This window comes from Cladophialophora bantiana (genome assembly GCF_000835475.1).
Source record: "Cladophialophora bantiana CBS 173.52 unplaced genomic scaffold supercont1.1, whole genome shotgun sequence".
NCBI classification, from domain to species: Eukaryota; Fungi; Ascomycota; class Eurotiomycetes; order Chaetothyriales; family Herpotrichiellaceae; genus Cladophialophora; species Cladophialophora bantiana.
Window position 1 is genome coordinate 635,902 of NW_015971575.1, and position 21,132 is coordinate 657,033.

Consider the following 21,132-nt stretch of genomic DNA (forward strand, 5'->3'; position numbering starts at 1 on the left):
ATAAAGGATGAGCGAGTTAGACCGACTCAGCTACCCCAGAATCCTCCGCATTGCCGAGACCTTCTCCATGTTGAAAGATGGTCATTGCCTTAGACGAACGGTTTATCCCTCTTCACCCCTGCATGACTTGATAGTATCGGATGGAGAGATGGAGTCGGCAAGGTGTTGTGGGGTCGGAAATCTGGGGAGTTCCATCGGAAGCACCATGGCTTTCGGCAACTTCTCTCATTGGTTTGGTCCACAAATGCAACTCCATGACTGAATGGTGCCGTCCCAGGTCTTGAGGTCCTTCGGGAAGCGACCGCCAGGCCTGAGAAGACAAGCATGGGCGAGGTTGTCTCCGCGTATAGATGGAGATATAACCCGGGGAGCCTTCCACAGGTCTCGATTGTGCAGTATAAGTTCACCTTTCCCTCGAGGTTTGCAAGTCAACAAGGACCGTGAAGTGATAAGAATCATTCCTGCCTGTTCCATTTCATCTCGCACGTCTCAAGGATGAGCCTCAAAGAAACCATCCATTATTCGCGTAAATGGCTGTGGTAGATACTGCAGATGGTCGAAGGCCGTGAGAGGATCAGCATTGTTGGAAGAAGGGCTACGGGGTCAGCACGTCTTATGGGTGGCAAGGAGTGGCCTAGAAGCTAGGAGGACTCGCAAAAGAAAAGCACATCGCTCAGTATTCTAGTGTCCCTGGCCTCGGGTAAACGCCGTCTCTTCCTTCATATGAACACTTTCTCTCGAATGTGTAATATCGCGTGCAGCTTTTCGGGAAAGGTTCTCGATAGTCGTTGCTATTCCAGAAAATTTCGGGCGTCGACCGTCGAGAATAGCGGCACATTTTCTTCGTAGGAGCCGAACCATAACGTCCTCGGAGACATCGCTGGTAGCATGGAGCCTGGTAGCATAGAGAAGTCGTCCTGGAATGCCGGGAGACCAACTATCGAATCTAGATTGAGGATGTTGGTTTCTGCGCGATCTAGCGTATTTAATTCAATGGTTTCGCTGTTGCCACTGGTGGACACACCAGTCGCTCCCTGATCCATGGCGCTGTGTGGCCTAGTATAGTTGAACTCATCTGGTCGCCTGAGGTCTTCGACACTGCCGAGATGCGATGGACCTTCCTGCGGAGTATTTGTCGTGACTGAATCTTCCATGTCATCCTCCCCGTGAATTTGCCCAAACATACCACTCACCAGTTGAGAATGTATTGCCATGTTCTCCTTTGCTTCGCGCCTGACATAAGTATTGCAGGCATCTAATAGCGACTGAAGAATCGCCAAATTCCTCTTTGCGACCGCATCATGGGGAAAGAGCGCAAGGAGCTTTAGTGCGGTACCAAGACTGTCATCTAGAGAATATGTCTTGTACAAGTCACCGAAGTAAGACAACCCTAGTATGAGACCCGAGACAAAGAGGGAATTGACGACAAAAGGAAGTCTCTTCGGTATCCCCTCAAATCCAAGCAATTTTCTAAGCAGGTTCACTGTGCTCATTGCAGAGTTGACGCATGCATGAACCAAGACTCGGTGAGAAGATTTGAGAGGATCAGGACTTCTCGCTCCATCACCCCGGCTCTGTGCCTTTAGTGCAATGTGACTGGAAATATAATCCACGAAGAATGGCCGTGTCAGGAGCATAATCGTCCAGTAATACGCCTCCTTGACGTGTATTAGGCCAACATTAGGCAGACGGCCGTCGAGAAATTCCTCGTCCTTTATCCGGTCTGTATCAAGGCCACCGTGAAAGCGAACTGTCCATCGACGATGGTGTTGGCTGATTTTCTGGAGAGTCTCGGTGGAGATCATTCGCTTTGCGTAAATATCGGTCAAGATCTTTTCGAAGATGGCGCATAGGTCTACTGATGCGGAGTAGTTCTCGTCTAGCTCGGTATTGCGTGTTTCTTCGGTTGACGGAGGCCTTCCCAACGAGGCGCTCATAAAGAGGTCTAGGATGCGCATGACCTTCCATAGCCTCTCCCGGGTTTGGATCTCTGGGGGGGTGAAAAGCCCAGCGATGTCAGATCGGTGTAACCCGAGAGCGTAAGCGGCACGAACAGCTGTCCCGAGATACATGAAAGCAGCATTTCTTCGAGATGCTCCAAGCAAGTACATGGTAATCATGGCATATGCTTGCACAGTTGGAATACTGGGATCCTCCATAAAGTATGATGCCGTGAGATACCGACCATAGTCAAAGTAGGCGCTGGCCAGTGCGTCTTTATCCTCTGGACATGTCTGCGCCCCAATAGCGAACACCAGGTAGTATATTGCGCTCAGAATAGATGTGGGGGTTGACTCGCTGTCAAGCCAACTTGCAAGATTGTCCAGGAGGTCGCTCTCGTCAAAGAGATCCAGCACACAATTGGTTGCCATTATATATCGACGAATCAAATAGGCTGCCTCATCAAAACTCGGTTTGGCCGGAAGCTGGTGGTCTGTAGCATGAAGCCAAGTAGCAGGTCCTTCCGGCGCCGACTCGACCATCTGGTATCGGAACGGATCTTCAACAAACGCACACGGCCCTATGGACGCGCCGACGAGACTGCAAATGCTTTGAAGCAGTGACAAGTTTGCTGAATCGCCAATGAACATATATTTGCCTCTTGTGTCTTGTATTAGCCGTGACGTTTCGGGAACAGAAGTGGCAGATGTATTGCTCGTCACCAGGGCCAGAGGATAAAGTGACCCTTGTGACGATCCGTCTTGCACATTTCGATCTCTGTTCGCCGCTTCTAAGGCAACAGACCCTTCGCAATTGACGTTGTAGTTGTCTGGAGAGCCCGTCGAGGTTTGAGGAGGCGGAGGTTGGCAAGCCACATGGACGCCACGTTCGATGCAGCGAGCGCAAGGTCTGTTACCGTCACATTTTTCTTTTCTCCGTTTGCAGGTGCTGCATGCCTCGACGCACCGATAACGCCGCCGCTTTACGGGAGTGTTCTTGTTCATGGAGACGGAAAAAGACTAGATTGATGGAAAGCGAAAGATTTGAGCGTGGAAGGTGGTATGGAGCTGCTTAGGTAAATTCCAAGCCCGCGCTGCGTGCTGTTTTTCGATGCTTTCTAGAACCTCGGTCTGGTGTATTCCTATGACTCGTGGCTCTCTGGATGTTGTGGATCTCAGAGAATGCCTCAACAAACCGTAGCGGAGCTCCTTTGCTCTCTGTCCCCCGCTTATCTGGTTAGGATGCAGAGAGCCAGACGATTGTCATGTCCATTGCCCTTGCTCTCTTTCTCACAAGTATTCAACATCGGTCATCACGTACCTGCTCCATTTTGTCCCTATGCACAAGTGGGTATTGCACCTTTCAATGACTAGTCAGAACGATCCTTACCCGTGCCGCAGCCGGGGGAAGGATAATCTGGGGATTGCAGTTGGGGAGCATACGGAAGCCATCCCTCGTGTTACTCCGCCTGGGTGGCCCACCTTTTCCCCAGCCTCCATTCGGCCGAAAGACAGCGACCATCATAGGCTTGTCTCTACCCAGTACAATGCTGGGTGCCGTGGCCCTAGCAAGATTGCGCTGTTCCTTGGAACGAGTCGTACCGACGAACGACGGCTAAAGCTCTCCCCTTCCAGCCTTTTAAGGTATGAAGTTCAGACAGCGTGGTCCATTTGTTGGCTAGATGCTTGGCACATGACAGCCGCTTTTCATTCTGGTCTTCTCGACACATGAGGAGGTACATTTTCTATGGTTCCCGGAGTTGATGGCCATCAGGGTAGGATGGCGAGAAGGAAACAAGCAGAGAGTTTCGTCAGGGATGACTGTATGAAAGGAAGACGCTCGATGGGCACTGAAACAAACTTGTCTGAGTGAGGATGGAGTACCTAGCTCGCTAGTAAGAAATTGAATCAGTGACAATGCTCGGTTGATGCTCGCTTTTCTTTGCCCACAATGGCCGAAAATGCGCATTCTCAACCACATTCTTTGGCATTTCCACGACTGTTCGTGTCAGCAATAACTTTCATGACAATGTCGTCCTCAACACCATAAGTTGAAGCTCTGAATATGTTGGACGCCAGCAACTCAGGTAGGAATTCGGATGTGAAGTGTGCTTTCACCACGCATGCAGTATTCTTGCTTCGGAGCGCAGTTGGCAGCAATAGAGCTCAACCAGTTCAGCCTAAAGCAGCGACACCGTCACGTGCCCGGCTCAGCCTCACCAGTCGCAAGCTGAGCGGCAAACACCGCAAACACCGCGTCAGTGGCCAGCAAGCCGCCGAAGCCTGCGAAGCCTCACTAGCCTCCCAGCGGCGAGGTCGGTTAGTGCTCCTGATTCCTGAAACTCTGGCTGTTGCTCATCTCACTCAATTCCCATCCCCATTTTCATTTTCCCGTGTCTTCTGTCCTCCATCCGCTTTTCGCATTTTGCATTTTCACGTCCTTTGTTGCAAGCATGTACTCGTCTTCCAATTCGTTTCTGGGCGGCGGAAACACCGCCCGTCCTGGTCCTGCGCCTGGAGGCTTTGGACCGCAGCAATCTTTCGGCTCTTTCAATCAAGCTCCTCCGCAACAGCAATCGCCCTTTGCTCCGCAGCCCACCGGCTTCCCCGGTCAGTTACAAGCTCAACAGACCGGCTTTCCGGGTTATCAGCAGCAGCAGGGTTTCCAGGCTCCTGCGCAGCAACCTCAGTTTACGGGCTATCCTCCTCAGAATCAACCCCAGCAACCCCAGTTCCAGCAGCCTCCTCCGCAGGCGCCAGCTTTTCAGCAACAGCCATCCTTTCCAGCAGCTCCTCCTCCTCCGGCACAGCAACCACCTGTAGCTGCCCCGCTTCGCCCTCAGCAGACTTCTGCTCAGATTGCGGCCTCCTTTACCCAAGGCTCCACCGGCACATCTGCGGCAAAGAGGAGGCAGAGCAAGAGCTCCAGCAGGATTCCGAACATTCGATTGTCTTTCATCACTGCTACCGACCAAGCGAAATTCGAGCAGCTGTTTAAGTCCGCCGCGGGAGATGGCCAGGCATTGAGTGGAGAGAAGGCCAAAGATCTGCTTCTCAGGTCTAAATTGCCGGGCAGCGCCTTATCGCAAATATGGATCCTTTCAGATACTACAAAGTCAGGGCAGCTCCTTTTCCCGGAGTTTGCTCTGGCAATGTATCTGTGCAATCTGAGGTTGACCGGAAAGGATCTGCCTAGCGTCCTTCCCGAGAAGATCAAGAACGAGGTGTCGAGTATGGTCGATATCATCTCCTTTGGTGTCCCGGACGAGAAGCCTCTGCCGCCAACGCGGTCAAACGTACCGGACTTCGACGCTCCGCTCCGTCAGAATGCTGTTTCTCCGCCTGCTCCTCAGCAGCCGACCCCACAGCAGCCCTCAAATCAGCAGCTTTTGTCGCAACTGACTTCTCAACCGACGGGGTTTTACAACCAGGCTACAGGATTTCAGCCCGGACTCCAGCCGCAGCCCACAGGCTTTCCTGGGCTATCACAGGGACTACAGACGCAGCCCACTGGTTTTGTAAATCCCGCCCAGCCAACTGCTTTTGGCGGCGCTCGGCCTTCAATGCCTCTCATGCCCACGAGTGGCTTTGGTTCCAATGTCTCGCCGCAACAAACTGGTCATCTACAAACCCAGCCGACTGGACTTCCCGGTCAATGGGGTTTTGTCAATACGCCTGCCGGAGGTCTACCCAACATTGAAGCTCTACAACAGCGTCTAATGCCCCAAGCTGGCCGCGAGGCCGGTGGGTACACTACGCAAGGGCTATCCGGGAGCGCAAAGATTCCTTGGGCGGTCACCAAGGACGAGAAGAGAATTTATGATCAACTGTTTCGAGCTTGGGACGGCTTAGGCAGAGGTTTCATTGCCGGAGAAACGGCCATTGAGATCATGGGTCAGAGTGGTCTGGAGAGATCTGACTTGGAAGCCATTTGGACCCTGTCTGATCCTAATAATAAGGGTCGGTTGAACATGGACGAGTTCGCCGTGGCAATGCACCTTATCTACCGGAAGTTGAACGGGTACCCAATCCCCGCCCGACTTCCCCCGGAACTCATTCCTCCCTCAACGAAGAATTTCAATAGCTCGATCGATACCGTCAAGTCTCTCCTGTCCCAAGATGCAGAGGCTAGAAAGTCATCGGGCGCATTCCTGCAGCCACAAAAGACCGGTGTGAGCTATCTTAAGGATCATTCGTTCCGCAGCGGCTCTGCATCGCCCAACTTTGGTCGCAAAGATGCAACTGTCTTTCGGAATAATGACGATGATGTTGGATATCGTTCGAGCGCGAGGCGCCGTATTGGACATGGGGGTAGAACCCCTTCCCCCGCACCGTCATCCGATATGGGGGATAGCGTGTACGATGACCTGACTCCCGATCAAATTAGGAAGAAGATTCGGGAGAAGAAGATCTTGCTCGACGCTACTGATTTCCAGGACGAGCGACAAGCGGATGATGATGATGTCTTGGATCGAAGAGACAGACGAGAGGCTGAAGATCTTTTCCGGCAAATCCGGCGAATTCAGGACGATATCGACACACATCCCAATTCCGGATTCGCTGGGGGTGACACTGGCGCAGAGAGGAGAGCAATGAGAAGGGAGCTACAGCGATACCAAGATCGTCTGCCAGCGTTAGCGTCAGACGTAAGGAAGGTTGAGAAGAGCATTGCTGAAGCCAAGCTGCAACTTTTCCGCTTAAAGGACGCCAAAGCTCACCCGAACAGCGCTTCTAACATTGTTGGAACTGGCCCTGGTGGCACTGTGACCGAAGCCGACCGCATTAAGGCGCGAGCGCGGGCTAGGATGCAAGCTCGAGCTGCAGAGCTTGCTGGTCGCCCTGCCCCCGCTGCCGATGACGAAGCAGGTGCGCAGAGGCGCTTAGAACAAGAGACTTCCAAGGTCAAGTCGGAACAAGAACGGCACGAGGCCATGACTAGAGACGTTGAAGAGAGCGTAAAGGACTTTGTTTCGAGTCTCGAAGATGGTTTGCGAGACCAAGGGGAAAACGCAACTCAAGAGCATGAACGCAGAAGGTGGGAGGAAGCTCTTGGTGTCGAAGATGAGATAAAGGAACTCATCTACGATCTGCAGCGGAGCAGTAGAACCGCGAAGATCCGCAAGGAAGAGTAAGATCCATATAACTGTTGACGGAAAACATGAGACTGACAAACATAGGCAATCACGGCCGGTCAGACAATCGTCGCGCGACTACTCTCACGACGAAGCCAAGCCCACAAATGGCAACTTGCCTTCGCGACCAGCTCCAACTTCGGCCCCTTCAACCTCTTCCGTAACGACAGGCCACACGCAGCAGGACCGCATTGCCACTGCCAAGGAGAAGGCCTTGAAACGTATCCAAGAGAGAATGGCTGCAGCTGGTATCAAGTCAGCTGGGGAGCCTAGTGAAACTTCCCAGCAGCGCCAGGAACGTGAGCAACGAGAGAGAGCCGAGCGACTTCGCAAAGCCGAAGCCGAAGATGCTAGACGTGAGCAAGAACGACAGCAGAGACTAGCCAATGAGGGCGTAGCCCCTCCAAGCCCGAAAGCTGAAAAGAAGCCCCCCCCGCCACCAACTCGAAAACAGAGACAAGACAGCACAGATCTCTCCGCGAAGAAAGCAGCCGAGGCAGCAGCCCGTGCGAAGGCGGAGGAAGAAGCCGCGGCGCAGATTAGAGCAGAGCAGGAAGCAGAGGCGCGAGAACGCAAACGGCTGGAGTGAGTAATTGTTCTCCTTTTGGGATGACTTCCACTGACATCTGATTAGGGCCCAGGCCAAGGCGCAAGAAGACGAGCTGGAGAAGGAGCGTGAGGCCGCCCAGGCTCGCTTGCGAGCGCTTGAAGAGCAAGTCAAGGCAGGTAAGGTGAAGAAACAGGAAGAAAGGGCTCGGAAGAAAGCGGCAGAGAAAGAGGCCAAGGAGAAGGAGGCCAAGCTTGCTGCACAAAGAGCCGAGCTGGAGGCTGCCCGAGAAAGAGAGCGGCAACTCCAGCTTCAACTTGAACATCTTGGAGATGAGTCGTCGTCTGACGACGAGGACGAGGGCCCGCAACAGATTACGCCCCAAGAGAGCACACCGGCAACCAGTCAAATGCTGACTGGCTCTATCGCCTCACCACCACCAAGTACTGCCCCTCCAGAACCCTCTGCAAGCAGTGGCCATGAGCCGACCCCCGTTTCCAGCCCACCCGCTGCCGAAGAGTCAAGGAACCCATATTTCCGAAAGCTTTCCCAAACACAACCATCAGAGAATGGAAAGCCAGTCTTCTCTCCACCCCCCATCCCGCAAGCTCAGGCATTCTCACCTCCGCCAGCGCCTCATCCACCTGCGCCGCCTGCCGAGAGTCTGCCATCAACTAATCCCTTCCACCGCATTGCTCAACAAGAGGCTGCTAAGCCATTGACTCCGAGCTTTACTGGGGCTCAATCACGGCGTCGTCCCGAAGAGGACGAATGGTCTGCTGCGGGCTCTGACAGGGATGAAGACAGTGACGATGAAGCCGATCACCCGGGTGGGGGATCTGCAAAGCATTTGGCTTCCATCTTGTTCGGTACCATGGCACCACCCAGGCCATTGTCCGCCATGGACAGTAAGCCCCAGACGCCCGTCCAAGAGCCGCCACCTATTCCAGGTACGTTTGACTCGGGTTCCGCTCCACCGCCTCCTCCGATTCCCGGAAGTGGTGCACCAACGGCACCGCCGCCTCCACCCCCGATGCCAGACGCTGGTGGTTTCAATGCACCACCGCCACCTCCTCCGTTCCCTAACTCTGGTGCACCCGGAGGTCCGCCGCCGCCTCCGCCGATGCCTGCCCCAGCTCGTGCTGGAACTGGTGATATTGGTGCTTTGCTGGGTGAGATCCAGAAAGGTAAAGGACTGCGAAAGACTGAAACGAAGGATAGGAGTGCCAGTGCCGTCGCTGGAAGGGTTTTGGATTAGATAACGGTCGATAGAGGACGAGCGATGAGGGAGAATTAGACGAGACTGAATGAGAGCATCAGACATATAACCTGCGCGCAATTTGATCCTTCCGTCGTTATACTATGTATGTCGTAGAACACTGTTTGAACTGTCCTCGTACCGAGTACAGGTTGTCAGATCTGCATGGCAGTGACAAGGTTCGCAGTTGCAGCCGTATCACGTGACATAACGGAAGTGAATGCACTAGCCTGTTTTTGTACATGTCAACAAACGACTCCAATTGTTAGAACTCTCACAACAATCTTCGAGAGACACCAGAACTACAGACCAGGCCATGGCGAGACGATTGCAACATCCTTGAGATAATACAAAAAGAAACGACAAGACGCCTTGCTGTATGAATTGAGAGCAGCAGGCCTCCAGAGGCAGGATAAGAGTACGACAGCGAAATCGGAATATCAGGAAACGATGCCTCGTGTTGCAAGAGGTGCCAGTGAGCGCCCTAGCAGACAGGCCGTTGTTATGAACATGGCGCGCGAAAACAGCAAGTCATCGCCCGTGAAGTATGGCCACTCCGACCGCAGATTCACTCGAAGCGCTGCAAAGTGATATGCAGTATTTTCCCAGTTCTCGCAAATTTTGGTTCGCGTCGAATACTAACCTCCTGTGCTGTTTCAACAGAATACCGCTCAACGATGACAAAGGCGAAAAAGTTGCTCGATTGCACTCTCGACACGCCCTCCAAGAAATCCATATGAACGAAATCCGCGCTGCGGCAAGTCCTGTGCGGAAACTCCACCAGAGACGAAGGGAATCCAATTACAGCAACATGTCGGATTCCCCACGTACCCCTAGAAGTCAAGACCATGGAGCACAGGTACGAAGAAGAGGAGGGCCGAGCAACCAACAGCGCAATAACAATGACCACCCTCGAAACAGCTTTGGCCGTGTCGCCGAAGACAGCGGGGTCACACCCATGAAACGCGTCCCTATCCTGGCCAATTTCGAAGAATGGATGAAGATGGCAACGGACAATAAAATCAACGCCGCCAACTCATGGAATTTTGCACTGATAGACTACTTTCACGACATGAGTCTCTTAAAAGAAGGGGACGGTGTTAATTTTCAAAAGGCAAGTTGCACGCTAGATGGATGTGTCAAAATATATACGAGCAGAGTGGACAGCGTGGCAACGGAGACTGGCCGCCTGTTGAGTGGTCTTGCTGACGGCGGTGCCTCTGAGGGCAGCAAGAAGAGAAGCAAAGGCGATGGCAATGAAGAGGAGGACGAGGATGAAGAAGGTGAAGACGGTGAAGACGGTGAGGATGGGGAAGGCGGAGGGAAGAGGAAATCCAAGAAGAAACCTATGCGAAGCCATGAAGCTACGCTCGCACCCGGCTTTGCCTCCTTCCAGGGCAAGAAACTGGAACTCGAGTTTGCGGTCGACCCGCTCTTTAAGAAGGCATCTGCAGATTTTGACGAGGGAGGAGCTAAGGGCTTGCTGCTGAATCATTTGTCCATCGATTCTGACGGACGCATCGTGTTTGACAGCAGTGATGATGCGGGAGATGCTGCTTTGGGCGGTGAGAAGGACAACGGCCAACAAGAAAAAGAAGATGAGGTTGAATCTACAGGGAAGGAGCCGCACGCGCCAGATTCCGCCGCTCCAGACGAAGAGCCTGTTGCCGACGACCAAGACGGAGAAATCGATCTTGCTTCTCTAGCGTCCAAGTTCTTCCCAGATATGAGCGTACTGGACTCACAGGACATTTGCCCTTCTATGAAATCCTTCACATTGGGCGACCCATCTGGAGACCTGAACTTACCCTTCCTCAAAGTCCCTGAAGACTGGAAAGAGCACAAAAGGTCCCAAACACCAGCGCCCCCTCCAGCAACAAATTTTCCCCTTGGTCTAGCCGACCAAACAGGGATATTCCTCGATGGAAGCAATGCCATGGGTTTCGACGATGACGACGACGGTGATGGGCTGCTCGGTGGCTTCGACGTCGCAGATAACGTTGGCTTTGGCGAAGGAGGCGAGGCCTGGGCAAAAGATGCGGCCCTCGAAGCTCAGGCCAGAGTTGCACGAGCAGAAGATGTGGATGATAATCTTTTGGGGGATGCAGCTGATGGATATGCGTTGGCTTTGCAGCACAAGTACCAAGAAGATGCGGAGCATGAGTCTATCATGGCCTATTTCGACAAAGCATTCAATTCACGCGCAAAAGGCAAGACAGCCTTTCTCACCCTGGAAAACTGGCGGATGCAGAAAATTCAGAAAGCACAACAACAAGAAACCAGTGGCACTAATGCGCCACCCACGAGACAGAAAAAGGAAAAGGAGCCATACGAAATTGATTTTCTGGGCCCGATGTCGGATTCCTTGAAGGAGTTACTGGAACAACCACCCGTTCTAAATTCACAGATATCTCTCCCAAAATCGCAGTGGCGGACAAAGGGCCGAAATCTGCTGGATAAAGATGACGAGGTCGTTGACCCAAGAAAATTAATGCGACTGTGGACCAAACCCAAATGTCGGGTGGGCAGGATCCGGAGGAGAGAAGGAGGAGTAGGTATGGGGATTATTGACGAAGGCTTTGGAGCCAGAAACCGCGTTGGAACTGCGAACACCTCTGGCGAAGTGGCCAGTGATGAGCTGGACGATGAGGGTAGAAAGGGCGACTATGATGCGAACTTCTTTGCGGATGACGATCAAAGGCTTCCCTTTGATGGCCCGTTACCCATCGACGATGATGATGACGACGATGGGATCGTTGATGGAGGCGGCGATGACGGCGGACAGGCGTTCATGGATGCGAGGGAGATGTTGTCGCCTCAACCAGAGTCACAACGTGACCAGCATCAAAATCTTCTGAATGGCGAAGCTAGAGCGGACATTGACCAAGCTGAATCTCAGCAGTCACAGCAAAACTTGGAAGCACAGCAAAGTCAACCGGACCTTCTTCCAGGCAGTTTCGGAAGCCAACTTGTGACACAAGCTGGAAGAAGAATCAGGCCCGAGTACGTGAATTATGCACGCACGGCGAAGAAGGTTGACGTGAGGAGGTTAAAGGAGAATTTGTGGAAAGGGATGGAGGGGCGGTTGCAGTTGATAAACGTGTTTGATCGACCCTCGACCGCCACGACAGCCGAGCAACGACCCCGTGAGGACGGAGACGGCGACGTCGATATGATGGACATCGATGATGACCAGCCCCAGCAAGAAGAAGTTCCACCCAAAGCCGAAGAGCCTCCTACTCCCGCGCAGGACGATCCAAACTCACCACGCGACCCTGACGACAGCGGAACGTTGAATTTCACCGACCTCATCCAAGACCTTCGCTCCTTCTATCCGGAACCTCAGATGAAAGACATTAGCACATCTTACTGTTTCATCTGCTTGTTACATCTGGCGAATGAAAAGGGCTTGGTGTTACAGGGTGAAAGGGACGGGGAGAACGCGATGCAGGAAATAAAGGTCACCAGGGACCCGGCGGTGGGAGAGGGATACGAAGGAGAATAAAATCCTTCATCTGAGAACGTGGGACGGATGGATGGATGTGAATTGCAAACTGTATGCTTTTGCCTTGCGTGCTTTCGGTGGGGGATCTTTACTTTAGTCCTTTGCTGGAAGGTGCTGATGTTGCTGCTGCTGCTGCTACTGGCCGGGATTTTGGATATCGGAGTCGGAACCGGAATCGAATCACCATGCCATTGGACATGTGGACGTGCATGCATGTAGAATCAATCGTGGATATGAATGAGAAACATGATTCTTTCTTTCGACAGGTACACAATAGACACAGTGGCGTTCCCCCCCCTTACCTCCCTTCCTCTCTCCCGGGCCTTACATCATTCAAAGACAGTTTTCAGTTTTCAACAGCATGTGTTGGTTTCCATGGCTGGCCGGTACGGTTTTGCCTTTTGTCCTCTATTTACTACCTAGATATGTAGAACCGTACCGGTACGTGCCTTTTCTACCCTGCTCTATCCTCCTCTCTTAGGAAAGATGGTGTAGTGTGGTGTCGCTTCCAGAGGACTCAGGCGTCCAACGTCCAGCGTAGAACAAGTCGGACTATACCCCTAGAAGCTGATACATACTCTATCCATGTAGGCTGATTAACACATACCTCATCAGCTGAACAAGGGAATTCCAAATGACGTGGCGCACAGAGCCTAGAGATGGATAGATGGTTTTCGAGACCGGTTTAGTTACGTGTCTATCTGTCTGATCTCTCTTGGTATATATGTATATATCCGATTCCCATTTTTCCGCCCGAGGATATCCTGCAATTGATAGCGTACATAAATGTACACGGAAAGCCTTCCCGAAACTAGGCAGCGGAAACTCCACAACTCCCACGTCCAGCCCAGATAAGCCGTCAAACTCCCTCTCTGTGTCTCTCTCTATCCCATCACTCTACGCAGGTGGATCGGTGGAGGCTTCTTCTTGTTGGGCTCGGAGGAGAGTCCTCCGCTTTTCCTTCTCGACTTGTTTTTCTTTCCTCTGTTCCAGTTTCTGCCACCGCGTCTGCCGCCAACGCATGCCACATTGGGTTTCGATGTATAGAAACGCCGTGGCCGCGGCCATCAGCAGGCCGACGAGGACGAAACACCAGCCGAGCCCCAAACTGGTCAGCATGTTGTCGACGACGGCGGCGCCAACGGCGCCGAGCATACAGCGGACGAGGTTCGAGGCGGCGGACGCGGTCGAGACGCTGCCCGGGTAGATGTCCGAGAGGAGGGTGCTGATCGAGTTGGACGCGACGACCAGACAGAAGCCCAGTACGAATTGCAGGACGAGCGGCGCCGCGAGCGAGGCGTGTCTCTCCAGCGCCCAGCCGTAGGGAACCAGGGCCGCGACCTGTAAGGCCTGGAAGGGGAAGACGGCCTGCAGGCGAGCGCGCTCGACAGGGAAATTATGCAGATCGTCGCCGCGCTTCCGGTCCACCGTCATGCCCAGCTTGCGCGCCATGCGCTGGTAGTTCCAATCCAGAAGACGGCCGTTGCAGAACGCGCCAATTGCCGCCGCGATGCCGAGTGGTCTTGTTAACATATCATCAGTCAGGTTCAAACCCACATTTCAGTACGGATGGTGAGAAATCAAAGGAAGAAGAAAGGGGGAAAGGCCCCCCACTTACAAGAAACACAATCCCACCTGGAGCTCGTTGAGGCCGTACAGCCTGGGAAACACGGTGGGCGTGCTCGTCATCAGAACCAGGTTACTGAACATCATTATCCCGGTGTACATGATGAGACAGAATGCGTCCGGGTTGGTGAGAATGACAAAGGACTCGAGAGGATTGGGGAAATGGATCCTCGTGTCGCGCTGCTGTTCCACAAGAGCCTGGCGGGCGCGTTCATAGTTGTCCCTCTCTTGGGCACTCATTCTCTTCAGCCGGCGGCGACCGCCTAAATACTGGACGACCGACTGGCGCCACCATTGATGTGGCACGATGCTCCCGTCATCCACGATCTTGCGATGCGTTTCGGGCATGAAGATGAGGTACAACACTAGGAACCCGCCACTAATGATTGTAAGGAACCAGAAGACCGCTCTCCATCCAAGAAACTGCGTCAGGAGACCACCGATTGTCGGTCCGAGGGCTGGCGCCGTCAAGACGCCCGCCGCCATAGGGCCGAAGTACTTCCCTCGCTCTCCAGTAGTGGCGATATCAGCAATCACTCCGTATCCGAAGGAAATTGTGCCACTGCTCCCTGCGCTCTGCAGACACCGCAGGACGAGTAGGGCGGCATAACTGTCCTGCAGCGCCAGACCAATGTTTGCAGCCGTGTAGATGGTGAAGGCAAGAATATAGCCCAGTCGTCGACCGCTGGCGTCCGAGAAGGTGCCCATGAAGCTCGGCGCCAGGCCCTGGAAAATCATGTACGTGGTGATGGAGACGTTGATCAGACCCGACGAGAGATGATACGTCTTTGTCAGGATGGGGAGAACTGGATAGTAGATCTGGCCGGACAAAGGCGAGAAGAAGGACGCCATGGCGGTCATGGTGACAATGAACCATTTTGCACTGTTGGAAAAAGCCGTGTACGGCTTCTTGCTTGTGGTGCTTGACGTCGTCGTCAGAGCCGAGTTTTGGGCCTCGATGTCTTTTTTCGTCGGCTCCGAGGATGGAAGACTGGCCATGTCTTGCCCGGAGATGTTTATGGTGTCGCTGGCATCATCGACATTTGAAGGGACACTTCTTTCCGTCTCATTGTGTGTGTCTTGAAGGAGGACGCCATCTTTCTTGGAAGCCATACTGCCTTTATCAAAACGTATCGGGTAGTGTTTACAAAATGCTGATATCTGGTGTGCTTGCCATATGGTAATCGAGCCAGGCGAATGCGTCGCTAGTTGGATATCGAAGAGCCTCCTCTTGCTTCCTTCAACATGGTCTTTAAGGCTGAGAGGACATGGAGAAACGAGCCATGATTACCCTGAGTGCAATCGAAGACATATAAGTATCAGTATCTCCCTTGGCCAGATGTCGGGACTAACTGGAGGTAAAAGTGAGAGGTAATTGGAGATTTCAAACAATTGGTGGATGAAGTGTCGAAGTGTTCGACTGGCTTGTTGCGTGATCCAATGTCTAGCTCTCCCATAACGCCGGTCCCGGGGACGGCCGTGCGAGACCGGGCCGGAACAGGGCATCTCATCCCCTTTGCGGATGGATCAACACAGCAATAACAGGAGCGCCAAATTGGCAATCACTCGATGCGAATATGATTCTCGCAATTCCGATATCTGGATGATGCTTTCGTGAACTGCGCGTCAGCTTCTTCGTCACGAGATTTGAGTTCGTCGTGGCAAACAGCACGGCTTTACGATCCTCAGCCATGCCCGACCATCCGATCATGAAATCGGTCCTGTCGCTGATCGAGAACGACAACTCGAAAGTCCTTCATTTGGCGTTCGGATCCCGGAAGGCGAAGCCGGGCGACAAGATACCCAAAGGAGGTGAGTTGGCGTGGAATCTGGCGCCGTTTGTGGTGTCTTTCGCTGACCAGGTTGACTCCTTGCTAGAAGCTCAAGGGCTCCCGACACTGGGCTGGAATGCGCCCTCGGAAGAGAAGTTCCTTGTCGTCAGCCTCGACCTCGACGCGCCCTTCCCTTCGTTTGCACCCCTGAGTCCCGCCCTGCACTGGCTACAGGCCGGCCTTGCAGTCCAAGGAGCAAGCGGTGACCTGACCTCCCCGGATCCTGCCATCGCCTCTTGGGCTGGCCCCGGTCCTCCGCCGATCAGCGGCCCACATCGATATATCTTCTTGCTCTATGAGCAGCCGGCTGATTTTGACACAAGAATGTTTACCAAAACGCGTGGATTTGGCATCAGGGACCGCATGAGATGGGATCTTTCGCGATTCGAGAAGCAGGCGAAGCTGCGCCCAGCAGTCGCTGCCACGTATTTCTTTAGCAATTAGACACCCTCAGCTTCTTGTGATGGGCACCTGGAAACGAGATGCCCCGAGACGTATACACCAATACGAAAGAGTGTTTGGGTCTGGCTCGAAAGAAGGCTGCCGAGTGGATTTCAAGGTTATTGTTAGCCTCAGCTTGGACAACAACGCTGACTGCCAACTCAGCAAGTCGGGCTGTTCGCTGATCATCAAGGCAGAGAGGAATAGCGGCCACAATCCCTCCCTCCGTCCTGAGGCGTCCAACCCGAATGCCTTGCGTACAAAGATACGAATCGAGAGGGGAGAGCACACGACGAGTCACTACATAACCCTTCTTCGGCCCCCTGATCATGTTCCTGAAGAAGGGCAGGCTGTAAGGCAAATTCACACCAACGCGAAACGCCAGTGTAGCACAGACGTGTATTCCCAATCAATCAAGGTATAAAAATGGAACATTTTCATCTCCCTTTCTCTCTAGAATCCCTTGCAAATCCCCTTGTTTCTGCGTTGTTCAGCTCTCAGCTGAGACACTAGCCCTCTGGTCACTACAGTCGCTGCCATGAATGCGATTCGGAAGACTGCATTAGACGTCTTCCAGGCGCAGTGCTTCGGCAAAGGTCCCTCGCAATACGATGTTATCAACATTACGGGGCAGCACAGGATCAGAGCCATAAGCTGCCCATAGCGCTGCCTCACTAGAGTCTATTGAGCGACAGTCAGGGAGTTCTTCCTCCCGGGCTGGGTTTCAGACCCTTCGCTGACTCTAGTTATGACCTCCCGGCTTCACGCTAGACATTCTACACCGGCTAAGCAGGCTTCCTCAAATTGCTCGAAATCTTCCAAATTGACCTCTACAGTCTCAATCTGATATCCAACGACACGACGGGTTCCATTGCCTGGGAGGAGGAGATCCCCAACGTCACCTCGACCACCAACTATTTTCCAATGCTTTGCCTACAAATTTGTCTGGGCATACGACCGAAGAAGCCACTCCACCAAAGGCGTCGTCCTTGTCAACAATTCCAAGAGAGAGCGGAAGGCGCTTAATGATTGTGTCTCGCTGATGAAGTGCAATGCCGAGCTCATCTCACATCCTCTTTTCTTCGTTCTCCCCGGCCGAATCGAGACGATCGACTTCCTGGACAACCTGCTGCGGAAGCAATACGGTGAAGTCCGGGCCGTCAAGGCAACAACGGGCTTCCATCTCTGGCAGAAGAAGTTCGATTTGCGGGATGACATGCGAGAGCTGGCCGAAATGTCGCGACGGATGAGCGCCTTGCCGGTCGAAGTCGAAATGATCCTGTGATGGATGAAGTAATGGTGGATGGCCCTCTCCGCCTTCACACAGCCGCCGCCTCTACAACATCGCGATCACAACCATGGTTTTCCTGCCCGGCACCTTCATCACCGCGCTCTTCTCGGTGCCCTCGCTGCGCTGGGACGCCCACCCTGTCATCTAGCACTGCTTCTGGGTCTGCTGGGCCTTCATTTCGCCCCTACCCGTGCTGGTCTTTGTGCTCCGAGTCCTCCTCACCAAAGGAGGCGCCCTGGCATGGCACCGGCGTGAGGGCGCGAAGGCCGATCATCTCTATGGCAGTGCTAGTGGTGGTTGTGGTGTCAGTCGCTGGGCTCGCAGCTGGACAGTCTCCTTTGGATGTTTCAGGCCTGTTGAAAGACGCAGCAGGGTCTTTGGATCGAGTTCAAGTCCTGAGACGACGCCTCTGGCAAAAGTCTAGTTCGCCTGGTCTGAGCCCGGGCGGCCTGATGAAGCAGCATTGATTGGAAAAACGTGATGAGACCGATACTTGATGAAAGGAAATGGAAACAATACGACATCCTAGGGCCAACGCAAGTCGGAACCCATGGCGCCATTGTGGTGTCCATTACCGAAATCTTTCTGTTCTATACGTGTCGAGATCTATCACTGGTGTCTAGATATCTCTCGCCTTTCGACCCAATCCTTGGGTGTATCTATCCTTGGCGCGCACCAGCCTTCTTGCTCCAGCAGACCCCTTCTATATCATCAGCGAGACAGTGTTGTGCGCCTCTATCTGGTGGCGTGGATCCACACTGCTTCTCCATAATTTCCCGAGCTGACATTCCCAATCTCGCCAGCGATAACAGATGGCTGATAGCGGGGGCGTAGCGGATGATTAGACCGGACTTGAAGGAATGAGCGCTGAGTACATAGCTAACCCAGCCCGATAAGGGGAACGGTGCTTGCACCAGCCTCAGGTATGTTATAACTTTTCCTGTCTCTTTGCCAGAACCCACATCCCTTCGGCCTCGGTCATGACCTTGCCGTCCTTGTCTACTATTTGACCCCGCGACAGCCATTTGCGACCTTCTCTTCCCACGAGCCAACACCTCACGAGCACATCGCCCGGTGTCGGTACGGGAGCGCGGTAAGTGACATTCAGACTGACGGTAAAAAGAGAATCCCGAGGGCCCGAGATGTGCTGGTGGTGTAGCATCACACAAAGCCCCATCATCTCATCGAGGATGGCGCAGGCCATGCCGCCGTGGATAACTGAGGGATGACCGTCTAGCCCGGGGCGACCGAGCTGCAAGAGCATAATGCAGTCAGGGTTCGCGGGTACTTGAGTGACTTCATTGTGGTTGGTTCTCAATTTTAATTGTCCCTTGGGTGTTTCTGGATACTTGGGGAAGTCCTTCAACTGCAGTGTGACGAGATGAGGGATGGTTGAGGGCGAGCTGACGGTGCGAGAGAAAAAGTAGTCTTCGCCGGAGTCCTTGAGGACGCGCGAAAAGGTAGGAATGGCTTTGTAGAGAGGATTAGACAGGTGTTTGTTGGTCCATTCAACGGATGCGAAGTGTCGCCGGGCATCTTCGGGGACGCGGTGGGTGGTGATGAACTTGGACATGAAGTCCATCTCTTCGGTTTGGGGAGCCATGACGACCGCGGTTGTGCTACCTGTACCTGTCACACATTATCCCATTCAACAGAGCGGAGTGAGAAAGGCGGCAGAATGCAGGATGCAGTGTAGAAGTATGACTTTTTTGAGTCTCTTTTTCAATTCTCCAAGTCCATGGACATGGGACATGGGGTCCGAGCTCGTGCCTCGGTTTGGTCGGTTACAGTAGCCATTGCGCTGGGCCAATGAGGCTGCATTGACCAGAGAGATACGAGCAACTGCGTCTGGAGTCGTGAATGGCGGGATGTTTGGCGGGCGGATCTCCCTGCTTGAGGTGTCCGACGCCTAGAACTGTTTGGGTCTGGGCGCCACTAGGGGGCTGCTTGGGGGTAGTGACTGGGTTCCCAAGTCTGCTGCAAGATTGTCCGCAGTGGAGGTGGGTGCCAGGGATGGGTGAAGGACAGGTAAGGGTAGGTCAGGGTCGCCGGGCATGCGCTGCCCTGGTGATTGGCGCGGGCCTTAATGTGTTTTAGAATTGCAGCAGAGTGACGAATGGGCTGGCCCAAGCATGCGAGCCCCCAGTCACCCGCCAGTCGCTTTGGGGTTAATAGGTTCCTGATGGTGCCGTACAGGTAGCCCCAAGTGCCCCTAGCTGCCGGCTAGGCCTCAATCCAGCCAAGTGGGTGACAAGATAGCGGCATCGTGATGGACATGATACCGGCCCTTTTTAGAGCTAAGCAACAGTAGCAGGTAAATGTCCATGAACGCGCAATGGAATAAAAAAGCCACCGCACCCTCTCCCAGCCTCTATCTCAGACGCCCTTCAGTCCCATAGCAACCGGAAAGCATCCCCAAGAGGTTTTTCCTCGTCGTCGTTACCAGCCTCGCAAACTCATAAAGGTGAGCTCTTACCCCAGGAATCCAGGTACCGGGTCCTTCTTTCCGGTCTACTATTTACTGCAGTGTGTGCATCCTGCCCTCCGCCTCCCACTTCACTCCCGAGTAACAGCCCACAGCTTCTCCCTCTTCTCTTTTCCCGTATACTCTACTCCATCCATCCATCAGTCCACCTCTAGTACTTTGAGCATCGATTGACTCTCTGCATTTGACAGAAGAGTCGAACCTTCACCATGCAGTACCAAATCCTCCTTGCAGCGTCTCTGGCTGCCCTCGGCCATGCGCAGACCATTGTCACCTCGAGTGCGTCCTCGGTCGCAGCCTCAACCACCGAGTCGCAGGCAATGCCTCCTGTCGCCACTGCAGCCTTCAACCCTGCTGGCATTGATTCCACGACAGCCTGTAAGAGGGGAAAAGCCCCAGTCTGAGTGTCGTGGGCCCCACATACTGATAGAGAGTACAGTCAACTGGTGCCATGCCCAACTGAACACTTGCCCCCAGATTTGTGGTGGTGCTGCTTCTCAAAACCAGTGTGATCAGGTATGGCCAACCCCGGTCTTCTCTCGACGATGGACAGCTAACATCTCCTTCAGAACAGCTTCACCTACACCTGCGTTTGCGCCAACGGCACCGTACCTGATTGCACTGCCTTCATCGAGACTCTTCCGTTCTACATCTGTCAAGAAACCTACATCCAGTGTGTTGACAACCACCCCAATGATGCCCAAGGACAGGCAACGTGCAGCGCGAATGAGCAATGTGGTACCCGTAATGCGACTGCCGAAGCCATTGCGCAGACGTCTGCTGCCTCTGCTTCTTCGGCGTCCTCCACCTCTGCTCCTGCGTCGTCGCAATCCGCTTCCGCTGCCGGGTCTGGCACCAGCTCTGCCTCCGCCACCGGATCCAGTGCCTCTGCTACCGGTGGTGCTGCGATTGCCCTCCCTCAGCAGGTGGCCACGGGTGCCTTTGCCGCTGTTCTGATGGCCATCTTCAAGCTGTTGGTCTAGGCTTTGACTGTGTCTACTTGCAATTTCGAGCTACGAGCATCAGGTGCCTTCGATTCGTCCCAATGCTTTAATACTTGGACAGAGAAGTTTTT

At 53.6% G+C, this 21,132-nt stretch overlaps 8 protein-coding genes across 8 annotated transcripts; 5 read left to right on the forward strand and 3 right to left on the reverse strand.

Moving 5' to 3' along the window:
- Positions 1-791: 791 nt before the first annotated feature.
- Z519_00228 (uncharacterized protein) lies at positions 792-2,945 on the reverse strand (the record flags this gene model as incomplete). Its single annotated transcript, XM_016757987.1, has 1 exon — positions 792-2,945. The coding sequence occupies one exon, from the start codon at positions 2,943-2,945 to the stop codon at positions 792-794; it is 2,154 nt and encodes a 717-aa protein (XP_016625236.1).
- A 1,448-nt stretch (positions 2,946-4,393) lies between these two features.
- Z519_00229 (uncharacterized protein) lies at positions 4,394-8,877 on the forward strand (the record flags this gene model as incomplete). Its single annotated transcript, XM_016757988.1, has 3 exons — positions 4,394-7,068; positions 7,118-7,657; positions 7,707-8,877. 3 exons carry the CDS (start codon positions 4,394-4,396, stop codon positions 8,875-8,877), a joined length of 4,386 nt encoding a protein of 1,461 aa, XP_016625237.1.
- A 547-nt stretch (positions 8,878-9,424) lies between these two features.
- Z519_00230 (uncharacterized protein) lies at positions 9,425-12,382 on the forward strand (the record flags this gene model as incomplete). Its single annotated transcript, XM_016757989.1, has 1 exon — positions 9,425-12,382. The coding sequence occupies one exon, from the start codon at positions 9,425-9,427 to the stop codon at positions 12,380-12,382; it is 2,958 nt and encodes a 985-aa protein (XP_016625238.1).
- Positions 12,383-13,279: 897 nt separating this feature from the next.
- On the reverse strand, positions 13,280-15,121 carry Z519_00231 (uncharacterized protein; the record flags this gene model as incomplete). The annotated part of the gene is made up of 2 exons (XM_016757990.1): positions 13,280-13,904; positions 14,001-15,121. 2 exons carry the CDS (start codon positions 15,119-15,121, stop codon positions 13,280-13,282), a joined length of 1,746 nt encoding a protein of 581 aa, XP_016625239.1.
- Positions 15,122-15,699: 578 nt separating this feature from the next.
- Positions 15,700-16,284, forward strand: Z519_00232 (uncharacterized protein; the record flags this gene model as incomplete). Its single annotated transcript, XM_016757991.1, has 1 exon — positions 15,700-16,284. One exon carries the CDS (start codon positions 15,700-15,702, stop codon positions 16,282-16,284), a length of 585 nt encoding a protein of 194 aa, XP_016625240.1.
- Positions 16,285-17,323: 1,039 nt separating this feature from the next.
- Positions 17,324-17,566, forward strand: Z519_00233 (uncharacterized protein; the record flags this gene model as incomplete). Its single annotated transcript, XM_016757992.1, has 1 exon — positions 17,324-17,566. The coding sequence occupies one exon, from the start codon at positions 17,324-17,326 to the stop codon at positions 17,564-17,566; it is 243 nt and encodes an 80-aa protein (XP_016625241.1).
- A 934-nt stretch (positions 17,567-18,500) lies between these two features.
- On the reverse strand, positions 18,501-19,175 carry Z519_00234 (uncharacterized protein; the record flags this gene model as incomplete). The annotated part of the gene is made up of 1 exon (XM_016757993.1): positions 18,501-19,175. The coding sequence occupies one exon, from the start codon at positions 19,173-19,175 to the stop codon at positions 18,501-18,503; it is 675 nt and encodes a 224-aa protein (XP_016625242.1).
- A 1,091-nt stretch (positions 19,176-20,266) lies between these two features.
- On the forward strand, positions 20,267-21,040 carry Z519_00235 (uncharacterized protein; the record flags this gene model as incomplete). Its single annotated transcript, XM_016757994.1, has 3 exons — positions 20,267-20,435; positions 20,497-20,573; positions 20,627-21,040. 3 exons carry the CDS (start codon positions 20,267-20,269, stop codon positions 21,038-21,040), a joined length of 660 nt encoding a protein of 219 aa, XP_016625243.1.
- Positions 21,041-21,132: the final 92 nt, after the last annotated feature.